Raw genomic sequence first — 19,311 nt, forward strand, 5'->3', positions numbered from 1 at the left:
CAGCCAAGATGGCAAAGCTTTGAAATTAAGTGGAACTGACCCAGGGCCACCCCCTTTGTACATCTGCTCAGACTCCTAAACCAGAGCAAATTCCACAACCTGAAGGTAACTGCACCAATCCCCACCCTCAGGCACGGAGTCACAACAAATCAGCTCTACGTAAGAGGAATGAAATAAAAATATGCATATTTTCTAAGTAAGAAATTTATTTGATCAAATGACAGTATACGAAGATATTTCAAACCAGAAGGCTCTATTCGGACAAAATGTAAATTGATTATAAAGTAAATGTTTTCAATGTAAGTGGCACCTAAAAACAGAAAGAACGGGTTTCCTATAAACGTGTCTGTATAAACTATTAATAAAGTCCTTGTGTACTTTAAAACTAGGTTGCAAGTATAACAGAATAACCTGTAAATAGCACTTGAAAGCAGGTTTTCAAAGTGACACAATAAATCGTTGCACACAAGGTATTTGGGACTTCTGTGAGAATGGAAGAATGGCTGTCAGTGAGAAAACGTGACATCCCTGGAGCAAAACTGAAGCCGTGATCACACTGCAACCTTGAGTTCCCTACTCAGTATTCTTTCCTTTCAGGTCCTCAGGAATTTGAATTGAGTAGGTGAGAATTTCTAATCACCCTGGTTGGGAATAATTAGAAAGAGATTGGGAAGTGAGGGTTGGAACAAAAGAAGGGAGGGGAAATTGAGGCATGGCAAGGTCAGAGGTTTCTGCAGAGCAGCTTTAGAAATGTCCAAAGAAATGGATAAAAGAAATAAAGAACTGTGACTCCTTGGGGCTGCACCATGGGGTCTGCCGGAAGGAGGGCACCGAGCAGGACTTGGGGGCATGCAGAGACTGACCTGCGTGCCCAAGTGCTTGCTGGGAGCTGCCGCACACGCACTGGCAGGCCAGGTGTCCCTGGAAGCTGGAGTCGTTGCCTGGGTGCACCAGGGACAGGGCAGAATGTGTAGGTTACAAGAACTCTCCCCAAAGGCCTTTTCCGGCATCCCAGAATCTCTGTCTTTGGGGCCATGACGGGACTGGGAGGCAGGAATTGGCAGCTCCAACTTATAAATCAGAAAAGCTTCAGATGCGTGGAAGGAGAGCCAAATACGAAGAAGGTGGCATCTGCCAGTGCGTGCACTATTAGCAGCAAAGCACAAGGCTGTCCAATGACAAAAGGGCAACTGAACCATAGGGAGAAGTGGAAAAGGTCTCAGAAAGCAACAGTTGGTAGCTGACCATTATATAGCACCCATTATTGCTAATTTAAGATCCATAAACAGCATTGAGTTTCTATCTAGTATCTCTGCTATCCTTTTATAAATAGAAATATGAGGGCTTTCAAAACATTATAAATGACACATACAGTCTCATATAAATGTTACACTCCTGATTATACAATGGATTTGATGTTACAATTAAACATAGTAGATCTGGGGTTATATAGAGAATAATTTTTGCAGATCGTTTTCCGAACCTTGGTCACACAGTTAAGTGAACACTGAAAAACACAGGAAGCATCTCAGTGGTGGTGGCTTTGGCAGCAGGCATGTTTTGTGTCTATGTATTTATGCCTTATACAAAGACACACTTGTTCATTTGTACAGATGAATTCAAAGTCATCCATAGGAGATCTTACACTTAAAACCGTTCTGTTTTCTTATCTTGCTTCTTTGCTATGAAGCCTACGCGGGAGGGCTACTCAGTGGCTTGTGTCTCCTTTTCTCTGAGTCTCACTGTCTTCTTTAGAGGTATTTAAAAATAGTTTCGTGTTTCCCATTCAGGCTAAGTGGCCCTTTTAAGATTCCTAAGCTTGTGATTACAATCTTTGTTATCAACAACACGGATGTGTGTGCACACGCACACACAGATTTTAATAAAAACAGTAAATGAATTCATATCATATCATTAGCAGTATGCCTTTAAAAATGCTTGTTCCCAGTGCCACAGAAAAAAACTTCTAAACACATGCAGGTTGATCATGAGAGATGATCCCTTCCAGCGTCTGAGCTGAACCAAGGGAATTATACCTGAAGATGGGTCAGGCTAAGGAAACCCCAAGGTTCTGTGAATCCACAGAACATTAAAATCATGGCCTCAGCGGAATCTAAAATTACTTTCTATTCAGGGAAGGATGTATTTCTAATTACTCTATAGAGTGATTTTGTAAATGAGTCTTACGCATGTGTAAACTAAATGGTCGACATGACCTTACTCTAACAGTTAGAGGAAAGTGGTTCTAAAGCCATTACGTTATAGTTATCCACACATGTGATCTTGGCCACAACAAGAGACTTCACCCCAATGAATCTTTACAATCTCAAAGCCAAGGCTAAGTTGTTCATCTGTGCTTCAGTTCCCCCAAATAAATTCATAATTTAGAAAACTGAAGAAGCCACTCTCATAGGAAAGTGAAATTAGCCTTTCTACTGTGATGTTAATAAATCAACATTTGATAAAGACGTGAGAAGCTGGATTCCCAGACTGTGGAAATTTTTTTTAATGAGCCGAGCATGTAAATTTAACTCAAGTGAAATTACTAACATAATTAGCCTCAAAAAAATGGGTTTAGGAAAATGAGGTGACCCCAGACTAGCTTATCTACCTTCTCTACCAGAAATCACCTCTTGGCAAGAGATGAGGCTTTTGGCTCAGCTCACTTGAAAATAATTTCATTTGCAATTTTTCTTAGCTATTTAACATAACAGGAGACTGACTCAAGTTGGTTCTGGTGGATAAAATAAAATCAACATGATGTATAATATAGCACAGCCAGTCAACGGGCTTTGCCCAACCAAATGCCACAGCCACACTGACCTGTTTGACTGATGATTTCAGCAAATTTCTCATCTCCCACCATCCATGCCACTGTTCCTTGAAATGTGATTCTAGTAGAAAAGAGGAATCTGGAATCAAAGCCCTCACAGCAACATCTAGGTTGGGTCCCCATCGCCTGGCTTACGGGGAACTGTCTGCCCCCAAAGCTGTGTTCACATTTGTAACTGCGGCACTGGGTATCTGGCACACATTTTAAAAAGACATCGACGGCTCTGGAGAAACAGCTTGAAACTTCAGAATACCGACCAAAGAATGAAAATTGCTCCTTCAGTCACCTCATTCTGTAACATTTGCTTGGCCACTTGACTCCCTACCCTGAGTGAAGCACTCCCCACACCAGGGTGTGTAGGACAAGATGGCTCCAAATCACAAGTACATTGCGTTTTGCCATCGGTCAAACTGAGCTCTGAATCCTTCCATCCACTATCTTTCCAGCTGTGGGTTTCAGACCCGATTATAAATAGTATGATATAAGGGTAATGTGAGCAAAGTCTGATGAGTTTTATTCATTATCAAGCTCTCTACACAATGCCCAGTAAGTAAGGTGATCTACTGGAGTACTGTGTCTGACCTGGGAGGGGAAAAAAAAAAACATAAAAAAATGCCAGTCAAATCACATCTTTCTTTGAAATTTTCCAGCTAAAAAGTCAATTGAACAAGGCCTAAGAATCCCTGCTTCTGAATCCTATCTCAATTTCGATTTCAAACTTCTACTGTTCATTATAACTACAAATAGACAACCCCATTGCCACAGTGGAGAAAAAACTGTGAGGAAAATGAACCACAACTCGGAAAAAGTAAGTGAAAAGGCATTTGCATTGACAGAGTGCTAAGTTAAAACAATAATATATCTAGAAAGTACTGTGAAAATATATATCTCAAAATAGAACTAGGTTTAGTCAGAAGACTCAGTAAAACAATTGCTTAAAAAGCTGATCAATAAAAAGGAGAGCTAAAATAACCTTTGCAGGTTTTGACCCTTCCTTACTTTCTTGCCCTCAGACTACCAATGCTCAAGCAGAGTGATCAATAAGCCATGAAGAAGTGCTGGTATTTTTCAGGATCTCTTCAAGACAGCCTCCATCCTGGTAACTTGGCTCCTCTATCCAATCAAGGCAACTGATGGACTTTAACTGTATTTGGAGATTCAGGCTCAAAGACCTCATCGTCATCTTCCACCCCTTCTTCTATTGGTTTCATCTTGGCAGAGCCCCGCTGGTGTGGGGATGGCACATCTGTCAAAGACACAGAAAGAAAAACCACTTAATGGATAGTCTGCCCTGATGTTGGTGTGATGTATCAATTATTATCTCCAAATGAAATGTAAAACTCTCTGGGAATCTACAGCTGGTACCAGCAATACAATTTCCCTACATATTGTATTTGCAATTCAGTATTTCAATAAAACAGAGGTCAAGAAATTACTCTCAGTTGTAAGAACACACGTGGAATGGATTCCACTACACGTGCTTGGATGATATGAGCTTCTCAAACACATGCAGTTTCCAGTGAGCTGCCCTAAAGTCTGATTAGGACTCAGAATGCATCTTTCTACATTAATATCATACATGGTGGCTCGGGGTCCACAAAAGCTGATTTAACTCCTAGTTTCCATAATGAATAGTTCCGTCCTAAAGTTGTGGATGCTAACATCAGCTATAGCTATCATCTTGCTACCACCTGTCCGGCCACTCTCTGGACTGATACGGGAGAGGGAGGGGTGGAAAGGAGGTGGGAGGAGAGAGGGACAGGGGCAGGGGAAGGGGCTAGAGCCCAAGCACACAGGAAAGTAAAGCCAGGTGAAGAAAATACAATCTCAAGTAGCAGAGGGGGCAGGAGCATGCCTAAAGCCTTTTAGGATGCCATTACAACCAATGGCAGGAGCCAGGTAACAAATGATCAGTCAGTCCCTCGTTTGTTCATGCATTTGCCAACTGTTTATTGAGCATTTACCACATAAGGGACAAAATGATTGATGCAGAAAAAAAATATGGTTTAAAAGTAAGAGTAGAACTTACTATAAATGGTAGAATTTTTATAAATAAAATATAAATAGTTCTTGAGGTGCTTAATGAACAACTCCCAGGAAAGCATAAACTCCCTTCCACACAATTCTCACATTTGTTCCATCAGGGTCTCCTCTGCCCCACCCACACCTGTGTGGTGCTCTTGGTGTCCCCTAACAGGATGGAACCGTAGGCTGTCAATTAGCCAATACTGAACTTAGGCTGGGTGTGAGGTTGACAATGGAAGCACAATGAGTGAAACCTGAGTTTTCAATTTGCTGGTATAGAGTAAGGGACGGAGGTGGGATCTTGCTAAAACATGAAGAACTGCTGTAAGAAATTTATCAAGATCAGCTGTTAATCCCTGGCAAGAGTCAGCAGCAGACAGCAGGGCTGGCCAGCTGACAGCGGATGCAGTTGGCAGCGAGCCACACAGCACAGGCAGCGTGCAGAGTAGTCAAGGCCAGAGGATCAGAAAACACATCTGGGTTCAAAATTCTGCTCTGCTCCTTCCTAACTCTGTGACCTGCACTCCATTACTAAGCCCCTCTAGGCCTCAGGTTCCATTATCTGTAGAAGGAGATATTCCAAGGACCTGCCTCATGGCATTGTTGGGGGGATGAAACAAAATAATCATTCAGCATTGTGCTGGGCACACAGAGAATGCCACTGAATGTTTATTATTAACTGCACAGTCCCAGTCACGCACTGGGGAGATGCCACTCCCAACAGTCACATCATCCAGCACAAAAAGGATATTAATTACACCGGGCCGGACTTTGGTTTGGCTAATGTGCTTGTTGGACATACATGGAAATTGTTCATTTTCAAGCATTTATGGTCAATTAAAATACTGAGTTTTGGGGGGGCACCTAGCTGGCTAAGTGTACAACTCTTGATCTCAGGGTTGTGAGTTCGAGCCCCACGTTGGATGTAGAGATTATTTAAAAATAAAATAAAAATAAATCTTAAAAAAATAAAAATACTGAGTCTTTTGAAAGACAACTACCGATATAAACTGTAGAAAATAAGGCTCTATTAAAATGGTCCAGGAACACAACTCTGTCAGAGAGCAAGCCTGGCAGAATCTCCCAGGAAAGCTCTTTTTATCCTTTTTAATGCAGAGGACAGCATGACCACTAACCACAACCTCTGATGGGCATGTCTACTCAGAGGGCAATGAACATGTGAGCTTTAAGTGTGAACTTGGGCAAGTTACTTCACTCTCTGTCCCTCAACTGCCCCATCTGTATAATAAAAATAAAGCTAATAATCTACTTCATATGGTTGTTAAGAGGACTAAATGGTTTAATATTTGTATAGTTCTTACATCAGTGCCTGGGATGTAATAATCATTTTGTCAATTTGTAGGTCAATAAAATGAGTGATTAATATGGTCTTTGGAGGACAATGGCCTGAGTAATTAGAAAACTTGCTAAAATTCATTATTGCCTCTAGGAAGAATAAAAAGAAGTGGGAACTGTACTTGAATAGGGATTTGTGTTTCTCATTCTAAACTGTCCAGAGTGCAGTAAAATTGTCTTAAAAAAAAGACTGGCCATGGCTTTCATCGTATGTCTAGCTTCAAGTAATAGTCAAGCCTCATAAAACATTAGCTTAGGCTGAATTTCCACAATCAGATAAAACTCTCAGAGCAGGGGTGTCTGGGTGGCTCAGTTGGTTAAGCATCTGATTCCTGATTTCTGCTCAGGTCATGATCTCACAATTCTTGAGATTGAGCCGTGTGATGGGCTCTGTGCTGACCACATGGAACTGTTTGGTATTCTTTCTCTCCCTCTTTCTCTGCCCCTCCCCCACTCGCACTGTCTGTCTCTCTCAAATAAATAAACTTAAGAAAAAATTAAAAAAAAAATAGAAACCAAGACTTAACAATTTTTTTTAACATTTATTCATTTTTGAGAGACAGAGAGAGAGACAGAGCACGAGCAGGGGAGGGACAGAGAGAGAGAGGGAGACAGAATCTGAAGCAGCTCCAGGCGGGCTCAAACCCACAAACCATGAGACCATGACCTGAGCCAAAGTCAGACGTTTAACTGACTGAGCCACCCAGGCGCCCATTTAATTAAAAAAATTTTTTTTTTTTAACAAGAAACCAAGACTTCTGATTGGTGCTACTCCCACAATAAAGCAGCTTCTTCCTATGGTCTCATTCTTGTCACTCTCTCTCTCAAAATAAATAAATAAACTAAAAAAAAAACCTCTCAGAAAAAGCAACAAGATGGCACACCTAAGAGCACTAAACCAGATCAGTAATAGAAAGCAATCAAACATACCTGTAAAACACACAAAACAGAAACACACCCAGTTAAGTTTGACTGGGGAAGTAAGACTAATTGATCTGGTTTTTAAGTCCATCTATCAAACCAGGGGTGACATTCCATAGCACCCTGTGGCTGCTATCTACACGTGGGCCAAAATGCTCCCCACCTTCTCAGCTCCATCACCAATCAGTCCATTTTCCTACTGAGGGAGAATAAAGAGGGGACCCAACAGAACTGGAAATGACGTGGTGACAACCGTCCGAGAACATTCAACTTCTCTGTGAAAGGCCTAATTCAGTCCCTGGTACATTTGCCTCAGCCAAGGAAGAGCTGGGGTGCGTACTACATAGCATTAAGAAAACAGCAATGCAGGAATCACTGACAGTTCTGGGGCGACACTGACATGTGTCCAAGTTGGGCCTCCTACTTCCTACAGTGCAAGCTCTGGCAAACTCTTTGCTCCCCAAATCCAACCTTCCTTTCCCTCTTCTCCTCTTGCTTTTCTCCCTACCTGGAATGGCCTCTCCACTCTCATCTCTGCCTGTCAAATTCCTATCCATCCCTCAAAGTCAAGGTCAAACCCCACCTTCATCTGGAGTCTTCCGTAATTCCTTGTGTGGGGAGATTCTATTCTTTAGAAACCCACAGCCCTTTCACATTCTATATTTCTTTGTGAGCACAAGTACGAGCCTCTATCCCTGAATGGAAAACAAGCATGTTGAGGGCTGTAGACCTCTTCCCCTCCTGCTGATCTTGAGGCTGAGGGAAAGACACATGGCCATCACCTTTAATGCTTGATGGATCAATTCCCCACCACATCAGTGGGGAATCACCAGCATTCCTTAAGTGCAGACAGGTCTCCAGCTACAGTAAAACCTCACTATGAACGGAGACTGCTATTACTATATTCTGTGTCATGCTCACTGAGGGAAACCATTTTTATATGGTTGACTCAACAACAGTGTTTATAGCCCAGGTTATAGCACGTGCTTATAGCATGGACAACAGTGCATACAGCATGATCGGACAGTGCTCACAGCATGGGCAAGAGCACCGTCCCCTCAGGTAAACATCAGTAGGCTCGGCAGTATCATCATCACCTGCCACAGAGTTTTCATCCAATCAGCAAAAAGAGTCCCTGAGTGATGGCAGGGCACTTGAGGCTGGGTTAAATGGTAGGGAAATAAAATTGGATCAAATGGGGTCTCTGACTCGATCTCATTTTATTTCTCAGGAACTCAGCACACTTTTCAGAGCAATTCATGCTCACCACATCCATACTATTTTTTACTTTATACTCAGAAGGGAAAGCAAAGACAACCTGGACAGCCCGTGGAAGAAAAGAGTGGGGAGGCTGCTGTGGGTGAACACCTTCCTCACCAGCAAGTGAACTGCCTCGGCACAATCAGATCCGGCAGGATAAATCGGGTGGCCCTAACAGCTCTGCTCCCATTCTTTTCACAGGATACTAGATAGACTCTCATTTCAGGCTTGGTGGCTGGGTAGGCGCCCACAAGCCCCTCTGGTCCCAGCTCCCATGACAGCACCCTGGCGCTCTCCCTCCCCCCTGCAGGTGCCCTGGAAGGCAACAGGAACTCAGCCTGCCTTGTAACCACGGCAAGCTACCCAGTGCCAGCTGGCCACCTGAACCCTCAGTAGGAATCAGGGCTGCAGAGAGAGTGCCCATGCTTTGTCCCAACCTCACTTAGCCTGACCCTCCTGTACCTCCGAGGGCCAAGGGTGATGTTCACCCGGTCTACCTGTGGATCTGTCACTGGCACGGACAGCCAGGACAAAGACAGGCTTTGAGGAACAAGGAGCTCACTTGCCCTAGACCCTATGCCCTCTGACCTTGGCAGGGGACCCACTGGTTCAGTGGAAAGACTCAGTCGCCATTACTATGCCACTAGAAAGAATTTCTTTGTCCGCTAATAAATCCAAACCCAATTTGGAGTGTAAACAATAACAACCCCCTAAAAACTAGTAAAAGAGAAAGAGAGAGAGACTTTTCTGCTTCAAGGGAACCATCTTAACATATCACAAGCTGAGCATTAATAAATTCTTTCTACAAGTTTGCCTGGTTTTTCATTAACTTTATGCACTGATGTATCAGCAAAAATTTGCCCAGAAGGCCCAACCTTACCTAGAGGAAAGAGCATGAGGAGAGGAGGAAGAAATGGAGCTTATCTTTACTTAAGTGCTTTTCAAATCACTTTTGCCCCTCAAGGACATATCCACGAGATACGTGACCTTTGTACAATGCTTTACTTTTCATTTATTCCTCCCAATTCTAGAGAGGCAAATCATTCTATATCCATAAATTTTCCAGAAAACTGATTTTTATCCTTCTTCCATGAAGACCACATTTACAGCTGGGAGACAGAAGTGGTTAGCTACATCCTTTGGAATTTATTATAATTAAGAAGAGATAATTAGCATTATTTTCTGCTATGAGCTATAATCATCTTCTACTTGGCTCTGGGTGCCAGTTAACAGAGTTTATTATAAAAATATGTAAAACAAATAGTCTCAGGCTGAGCTGCAATACAGATTTATCAGGTGTGAAATTGTTAAACAGTTATGTCAAGAGTTACTGTTGTTTGGGGATGTTATCTATTACACCAAACGGCAAGAAAATCTTCTGTCAAAAAGACTTCTACATCCCTTCCATAGATCACAATGCACCCAGAACATTGCTTTCTTACAAGGCACCGAGAAGGCACAGTTGCAGAGCAGAATTTCCTCTGAGCTGCGCTCCACGTTCAGTGTATTCAGCTGAGAGAGAGAACGGCAGCATCAGTCAGCAATCCTGAGCAGAAGGAAGAAAAACTCAAACTCAAAAATATAGGCTTTGATGTAGAAGATGTAGGTTTAGAAGTAAGAGCCCTGAACCAAATAGTGGCCCCTTTCACTCATGCCAGATCACAGGGGGTGACAACACTTGTGGAAGATTTGGAAGCAGAGTCTCTTCTGAGCAGACTTGTTCAGATAGCAGCCAGTGCCGGATCCTAGTTGAGGAGGACAGGAGTTTGCATTGAGGCCCGCTGTGTGTCCTGCAAGTATAAGCAAGTCATGGGGCTTAGCCTGCCCGACCTGACCCTTTCCTGTCTTTCTAACATTCCCAAAGTAACACAGGAAGGCTTTTTACATCCAGACCAAGGAGATCTTATGTAACAATCAGTCAAAATTCGGATAGCCAGAGAAGTGAAAAATTAGGGAAGAGAAATTCCTTTTGACAGAATTTTGTCCTTATTAAGCTTATTCTATTTCAGTGTGCTTCTAATTACATGAGGACCTGAGGGCATCTCTTAGCAAGTCAAAGTAAATAGACATATTTGTTGTTCTTAAATTCAGAGTGAAGGTCACACCTGTTCCACAGAATGAATAAGCAGCCTCAAGTTTGCTCTTCAAATAAATAGAATATCATGATATGAAATTTGTCAAGTGACTTTTTCTCTCTGCTTAAGAACCACAATTTTTAAAAAGAGCAAACACTTTTGTAAATTATCTAATATAATGTTATACGATTTTCCCCCTTTCTTCTGTTAACTTTCATGACATTTTCCTCATTCCTTTCAAAGTGTTCCTATGTTTATTATGTTTAACCATCTGGCCAACTGCTTTAGCAAGTAATTAAAAACCTTACAAAGGGTTTAGAATTTTAATTAGATTATACAATTTTTGATGAATGGGGATAGGGAAGGATTTAATGGTTTCTTTGCTAGAGAGGATTATCATCCCGTTTCCTGCCTTGCCTAAGTATATCATAATATTTTTTTTAAATTGAAGGATTGTGTTTGGATTGAAACTTTCTGAACAATAATGATGACGGTTAGTATGGCTTTCATACCTAATTTCCCTTGGAGAAACTCAGCACCAGCATTGAAAACTCAAGCAAAGAAGTTTATGGCAAATTATGGCAAATAGAGAGATCAAAAGGGGTTAGTGGTTCCCGTGAGGTTTTCTCTGGCCCAACGGGTCATTCCCAGATCAATTTCTAACTACTCCCATGGGTGGTCAGGGCCCTGAGCTGCATGGTGTGAACAGCCAAAGAAGAGTGGAAGTCCTGTAGCCCCTTCTTGCTCACAAAGAGAAAGCTGTAACATCATGGAGATAGTGGATAAACTCAGAACCAGAAGCCAGTTCCAGCATGGCACCTGTGCACAGACCCAGGGAACAACCAGTCCAAAATGAAATAGGAGAATGGGAGGTTCTGTGAGAAAGATCTCTGAGAAAAAGGGCACACAGAATTGATGTACTGAGAGAGTAGAGTTATAAGAAAAAAAAAATTCAAGGATGAGGAAAAAGAAAGGCAACTAGAAATATCTATAAAGACAAAAAGCAGTATGAAAAGGCATGGTTCAAATATGAAACACCTGCTCAGACATTAAGAAGAAATAAATTGGGTTTTAACCCAAAGACAGAATGAACAAAAAGCTAGAAGATACTAGGGATATGGTGAATAAAATGGCCCTCAATGCAAGGCAATAAAAAACATTCAGGAAAAAAAAAAAAAAAGGTCAGGTATGAAGTAAACTGTGATTGATTTTTGTGCTCTGTGTGAGAGGAGAACCCATTTGAACTTGATACTAGAAACAGTCTCCTTGGAACAGAACAGGAATCATGAGACTGAAATCAAAAAGAAAGAAATGTAGCCGTAGCCCACTATTTGGTTCTGAATAAAGGGTAATAAAGTCAACTCTGTTTATTTGCTTAAACTTTGCAAAACAAATCATAGAGAAAGCAAGGAAGACCTAATTGCTGTTATGAAAGAGAACAGAGTACTCAATACCACTGAACTGTACACTTAGAAATGGTTAAGATGGTAAATTTGATGTCATGTGTATTTTATGACAAGAATATTTTTAAAAAAAGAGATAACAGAGTATATTTGTTATCAACCTTGAGTGTTTAGAAGTTAAGGAAGAGACCCACAACAATGTAAAGGCAGAAGGGGAAAGAATAAGAAAGGGCAGAGATGCTAATGTCCTCACCTTTAAAAATGCTTCAGAGAGAAAACAAAATTGAGATGTAAATGTATTATTTAATGTTACAAAGGTATATAATAAAAGAATAAAAACTAGTGATAACACCATATTGAGCAGAAGGGCAAAGGGAAGTTAAAAGTGAGCTAAGTTATTAGGGACGACTGGGTGGCTCAGTTGGTTAAGCATCCAACTTCAGCTCAGGTCATGATCTCAGTTTGTGAGTTGGAGCTCTGTGCTGACAGCTCAGAGCCTGGAGCCTGCTTTGGATTCTGTGTCTCCCTCTCTCTCTGCCCCTCCCCTGCTTGTGCTCTCTCAAAAAAATAAAAAAATAAAAAAAGTTAAAAAAACTTTTTAAAAATGAGCTAAGTTAGATTAGTAGATACAGTTTAAGTGGATAAATCAATAAATAACAGGACATTATTTTGCATTTTGGACAAATATTGTTCCAATGTGATTGCTCCTAGGGAGCAAATAGGTTGGAGGGGGTCAGTTCTTTTCTTTGCAAATTTTTTTTTTTATTTTACTACTTATCTGTGTGTATGTATTAACTTGTTAATTTTTAATTTTTTTATTATTGAAAAATGTGTAACTGTATAAAATCTCTTGACTGTCATTTTACAGGTGAGAAAACACTGTGTGAAAATAGAGTGAAAATGAAGCGAATGGATTGGTGATGATGAATTCAGGAGTCACACAGCACAGTCCCTACTGGCTGGGGGACCAAGGACCCAGAGGAGAGAAATGTCCAATTTCTCAACCTTAAAAGGGGAAAACACCACACACACCTGACTGGGTGGTTGTGAAGATGACATGAGAGCATCTATGAACATGGTCAGACGTGGCTGCTGCCACAGCAGCGGGTAAGAACCCCTGAACAGATTATCATTCCCACATGGATATAGATATTTGCACAGTAAAAAGCAAGACAAGAACATATAACAAATTCAACACTTCTTTGTTTCAGAGCTATCTCAGTAACCTTGACCCCTGTTTACTTAACCTCCCTAAGCCACTTTTTACTTACGTACAAAGCAGGGACACTGCTTTTCTCTAAGCCCTCTTGGTGGATCTGCGAACTGTTCCCTGGGTATTCCTGCTGCCTGATCATGTCTCCTCTCTACCTCTCCATAAAATCCATGGAAAGCTTGTTTATATGTGCACAGCTGTTTATAAGGGGGAATGGAATACAAATTGAGTTGAACAGGTTATTTCATGAGACTGGCCTTGAAACTAAGAATTCTGTATTGGTTTTTTCTATCTTTCCAGGTAAATAAACGGGAAAGATGGCTGAGAGAAACTCATTATGTCAGATATGCTATTCGTCTTTGCAGATAAGAATACTAACCAGATGCAAGCGAACTTAAAGCATATTTGTGCAAGTAGGTCTTATGAAATTAGTAGGTTGTCCAGAACACTATGTTGATATTAATAACAAAAAAATCTCAAGAGACTTTTTTCTCAGTAAGAAGTATCTCTCTAAATATGTTGTAGTATCTTTAAAACTCATAAATTTATACAATTATATATTATTACTAAATTATAACTTACAAAAAAATACATGGTTTAAACTAACAAACCCTTTCAAAGATGAGTTCCAACAGACTGCATTGCCTATACTGCCTCAGAATTTAAGAAACAAACACACAAATGAAACAATAGGTTATTTAACCCCAAGCAATGAAAATAAAGTTCTACAACTTTTAAGGAAGCATAATATGCTCTCCAGTTGCCATGACGATGCTGTACTCGGTGCCGCTCATCAGCAACGGACCTGTCCAGTACAACCAATCTGTGTGTCGTGTGTTTTCTACACCACATAGGGAGCTAAACCTCAAAAGGAAGAGAAGATGGCGAGGTATGCTGATGAGCACTTGATCCAGGAGCGGAGAGAAGAGAGCTTCTGTCCACATGAGGGCATGAGTGCTCGCTTCGGCAGCACATATACACATGAGGGCATGAAATCCTTCCCACACGTCTTGGACGTCTCCTTCCTTCCTGTCCTTCTGTTCCATAATCACACTTCCAAACATGAGACAAGTAATGAAGCAACAGGAAAGTGAAAATGAGTTAAATTAATTGGATTACAGGCTACAAACAGGTAGGAAGCAATTTTTTGTCAGACTATCTCATTACTTCACTTTCTTGTCTTTAAAGGATCATTTGAAGTAGAAGGCAGAATCTGTGTGGCAAAGAGTAGAGATCTTGCTCTGGACTTAGCATCATGTGACATGTGTAAAAATGGAGCACAACGTAAGAAATAGGATCAGCAGCAATTTTGTTTCGTGCCTTCACAGGAATCTATGCCGGCCTGTAGATCCACCTACCAGTAGATGGGAAATACAAGAAACATCTTAATCACCGCCACGGGGAGGCGATCAGCAAAATTACAGGCTGTAGGGAGTGAGTCCTACTTCTCACTACTCAAAGTGTAGTTCAGGGACCAGCCACATCAGCATCGCTGGGGCTCCTATTAAACATGGGAACGCCAGACCCCGTCCCAGTCTGCTGCATTAGAACCTGTAATAAAATCTCCAAGTGATTCACATTTACATTTCAGAATCAACGTTCTATACAACAATCAAAACAAGACAAAACAAACCCTCTGCACTAAGTGACAATGACCCAAACAGCAGCTGCTCTGTGGCATCCCAGAGTGAAGAGGACACAGACCTGGAGCAGCACCCCGTGTACACATGAGCGAGAGAGCAGCCCCTTCATCATAGCCAGGGATTTGGGAAGTAGTGCTGTATCTTCTAGCAAAAGCTAGAATGCATCTCTATGCAGGATTACAATGAAGACTACATGTGATTATGTACAGACAGTACCTGAAAAAACAATAGCTACTCTTGTCCATAAATGTTTGCTCCCTTCTCTCCTCAGCATTCATGAAGCCGCCAGCACTGATGAGTAAGGCTGACATAAATGCTCCCATGTGCATGGCAGAAACCCAGGATGGTAAGAGGGCGGTCACTTGCTTTATGGGCCTCACAGTTATGAAGACCTACCACATAGTCAAAAAGTGGAAATTTTGTTATTCCAGCCCAACAATCTTATGAGATTGGTTCTATATTCTCTGTTTTACATAAAATATAATCTGTACTATGGAAGAGTAGATGGCATATGGATGGGTCTGGCAAAAAGAAGCCTAAAACCAAACCAAACCAAACCAAAACACCCAGACTCCAGGAATTCTGAGCTAAAATCTAAGAAAGAGAAACAAGTTTCTGATGAATTTCAGGCTAGGATGAATTAAATAATTCATAGTATCCATGATGTGGTCAAGTACTAATGTCTTTCATGAAACTGCAGGAAGCGAAGCCAGGAAACTTAGAAGGAGGGTTGGTCAAAGGAAATTACATATGAGCATGGCTTTGTTGTGCAATTCACATACACCCACATTCAAAAATAAGCTCTCATGTGTAGCCATATACATTTGTATCGATATGTAAGATTTTGCATAATAAATCTGAGGCTAAAATAATTAAATAAGCAACTTAAGCAGGTTGTACATATTTCTATTTTTAATGTGTATTTATTTATTTTGAGAGAGAGAGTGTGCTTACAAGCAGGAGAGGGGCAGAGAGAGAGTGAGAGAGAGACTCTCAAGCAGGCTCTGTGCTGTCAGCACAGAGCTGGCACGGGGCTCAATCCCAGGAACCACGAGATCATGACCTAAGCCAAAATCAAGAGTCAGACGCTTAATCAACTGAGCTGCCCAGGCGCCCCAGGTTGTACATATTTCTAACACAGCGAAAAACAACTAGACAAGGGACCTGAGAAGTAAAATGCAACCCCGCACTCAAGGGGAGCACATTTATGTACAAACACAGAAGTACCAATTATCCATGCAGAGAATGGTTGTTTGGATTAAACTCACGACTCACTAGAACGAAGAGGGAAGGAAAGAGACTAGAAGTTGTGGCCAGAACCAAGCCTGTGATGAGATATCACAACTCACGTCAGGTTAGAGAGGTCATGTGATGGGGCGCCTGGGTGGCTTAGTCAGTTAAGCGTCCGACTTTCGCTTAGGTCATGATCTCGCGGTTCGTGGGTTCGAGCCCCGCATCGGGCTCTGTGCTGACTGCCAGCTCAGAGCCTGAAGCCTATTTCAGAGTCTGTGTCTCCCTCTCTCTCTGACCCTCCCCTGCTCACTCTGTCTCTCTCTCTCCTAGAAATAAATAAAAAAATATAAAGAAAAAAAAAGAAAGGTCATGTGACTTGGAGATTCCAAGTTCCACAACTATTAATTATTAGAGCAAGATTTGAATCCAAGTCTGTATGTACAACATGGGTGACCAATCCACCTGGAAATGTAGATTTCTGGTGGCACAAACAGTACAAATGTTAATCTCAAACACATGTTTTAATTCTATTTAAACAACATACTCTAAACATTTTTTTCTAAAATGTTATTTTACTCCCCAAAGATTTAGATTATACAATGAAATACCATAGAAAAATAAAAATTTATTAATTATTATTTAATTCTCTTCCTGCAGACCTTTCATTGTATAGTAATCACTGTACATGTAATTAAGATAGGTCCATTTGAGAATGCTTATTGACCTTCAAACTGTTTTAACAGTTTGGCAGATAAGGCATTTGATATGCTGGCAGATTGCAGTTTGGTCAGCCCCAGTCAGTACTTGCAAAAGTTACATTAGAATAAGACACAACCATCTCCTGTTTCCCACTTGTGTTACTCCCAAAATCTCCTTTTGGTCCACAACACATTTCTATGCCTAGACTTTGCTTTGGAAGCTTACACCTACATGGCTTTGTCAATTCCAGCTTCTCCCAACTATGCAATCCTTAATCCAATTTATCTGAAGCATCCAAAGTTACAGGATAATTTACATAAACACTTAGGGATTGTACAATGTGTACCTGTATTTCCTTCAAAGTTATTTTGGATTAACACACAATTGGAAACATTAATAGTTTTTAGTTTATGCAGTGGTAGAATCTGTCTGACTTGTTGCTACTTCAAATGAATTTGTTCACAGGGCACCTGGGTGGCTCAGTCGGTTAAGCATCCAACTCTTAGACTCAGGTCACGATCTCATGGTTTGTGAATTCTGTCCCTGTATAAGGCTCTGCACTGAGTGCCCAGGGCTGGCTTGGGATTCTCTCTCCCTCACTTTCTGCCCCTCCACTGCTTACATATGCACTCTCTCTCAAAATAAAAATAAAAAGTAAACTTAGGGACATATGGGCGGCTCAGTCAGTTGAGTGTCTGACTTCAGCTCAGGTCATTTTTGTGGGTTCAAGCCCCACATCAAGCTCACTGCCTTCAGTGAAGAGCCTGCTTCAGATCCCCTAACCCCTCTCTCTGCCCCTCCCCTGCTTGCACTCTCTCAAAAATAAATAAAACATTTTAAAAAACTTTAAAAATACAAATGAATTTGTTCAAAGTTCTACTTATACTACCCATCTTGGGATAATTCTTACAATAATTTTAAACATTAATTTTAAGCACTTAATTCTTAAAATAATTCAGTTTCTCCCGTTTTACTTACTAATCTTCAACATCTCTGTTTTGAAATGTTACTTACTTAAAATGTTTTAAATCTTGGAAAAGATTTAATGTTTCCAATCTTGGAAAACTCGCCTCTTGGTGGGTGTGTGTGTGAAAGAGGTAACTCACAGGGGTAATGAGTGGTTTCCTTCATCCTCAGGAATATTCCATTACCGAACACCTGTTAACTCTTGGCGCTCATACTGACACCCAGTCAGCAGTAAAACATCCAACAGTTACTTCCTATCATCTTTAACACACTGCTGGGTCTAGGCTTTCACTTACATGAAAATCATGAAAACAATAATGCTGAATATCCAGCAAACCATATGGACTCTTTCACATTATCCCAGTGAACCCGTATTTAAGAAAGTGCATGGCAAAACAAGGGAACAGTTTCTGAAATAGGAATAAGAGTTCTAAAGTTGGATATAACGGATGTGCAATATGGAAAAGGAAAAGCAAGAAAAAATTATTATTGGAGTGCCTGGGTGGCTCAGTCAGTTAAGCATCTGATTTTGGCTCAGGTCGTGATCTCACAGTTCATGGAGTTCATTAGAGCCCTGTGTCAGCACCGAGCCTGGAGCCTGATTTGGATTCTGCTGTGTCTCCCCCTCTCTCGGCACCACCCCCACCTGTGCGTGCTCTCTCTCTCTCAAAAATAAACATAAAAAGAAGAAAAAAATTATTATTTTTATTGACAGATTGCCAAATCTTTACTTGCAAAGTTACTTTTCTGATCAAAGTTGTCTTTTGTCTATTTCCAATGACATCTAGCAGAGTCCTGGAGTATTATCAGTGTGGAAAAACTTACGGAGAGAGGACATGCTGGAGGTGCCCCGAAGAAACTGGTGTAAGCCATCTTCACTGTCACTGGAGCTGGCTATACTGTTCCTCATTTCCAGCATGGAGATCTGTGTGCACAGGCTGAGCTGGTGTTCCAACTTTTTGGCCTTCTACAAAACAAAGGTTTAAGATTTCAGAGACCTCTGGGACTAAGGTCAGACATTCCCTGTAAACAGCATTTATTTTCCTTGAAATGAAAACTACCTGGTACATAGTAAGTGGCCAAAAAATGTTAGGTATAACCTTTATCATAAGCTATTACTATACATACATTACAAAAATTTAACATACTCAATAGCTTATTTATTAAAATGAAAAATGACAAGCACCAACCTAATTTGACAAAGGGCCTAGACTAGAAGATGTTAGAGAACACATACCCATATGCATAGTCCCTGGAGATTGCTACTTATCACAGAATTGATGTTCTGCGATTTCTCTTCTGTCATCATTTTAATTTCCTTCTACGCAATTGTGGGGAAATGAAGATCAAATTGCAAATTGTTGAAGATCCATACAGCTCTGAAGTTCTTAACTGGATTGCCACAGGCTCCCTCCCCTCCCGCTCTTGTCAGTTATCGGCTTTCTGGAAGGGGGCTCGGCCAGGAGGACATGTAAGACACCAGGGTTAAAATGCAAACTTCCTGTTCATCTGAGTTTGTCAGTGTTTCTCAGTCTGAAACCTTCCTGCTGCCCCGTCTTCCCTGGCCTACTCTACCTCCCATCCATCGCTCCAACTCACTTACCATCTTCCTTAGACTGACTGACTCTTGATGAGAGATCAGCACCACATCACCACAAATGGAGGTCCCTGACATCTGAAGACA

At 41.2% G+C, this 19,311-nt stretch overlaps 1 protein-coding gene across 1 annotated transcript in view; it reads right to left on the reverse strand.

Annotated features, from left to right (window-relative positions):
• Nucleotides 1–3,841: 3,841 nt before the first annotated feature.
• Nucleotides 3,842–19,311, reverse strand: part of BVES (blood vessel epicardial substance) — a 32,788-nt gene continuing 17,318 nt past the window's right edge. The window contains exons 7-8 of the mRNA XM_039255696.1: nt 18,453–18,594; nt 3,842–4,079 (exon numbers count right to left, since the gene is read on the reverse strand). Coding sequence (XP_039111627.1) covers nt 3,955–4,079; nt 18,453–18,594 — 267 coding nt within the window. The 3' untranslated portion in view covers nt 3,842–3,954. The remainder of the gene's footprint in view (nt 4,080–18,452; nt 18,595–19,311) is intronic.

Source organism: Hyaena hyaena, unplaced genomic scaffold (assembly GCF_003009895.1).
Source record: "Hyaena hyaena isolate Hyena2069 unplaced genomic scaffold, ASM300989v1 scaffold_538, whole genome shotgun sequence".
NCBI classification, from domain to species: Eukaryota; Metazoa; Chordata; class Mammalia; order Carnivora; family Hyaenidae; genus Hyaena; species Hyaena hyaena.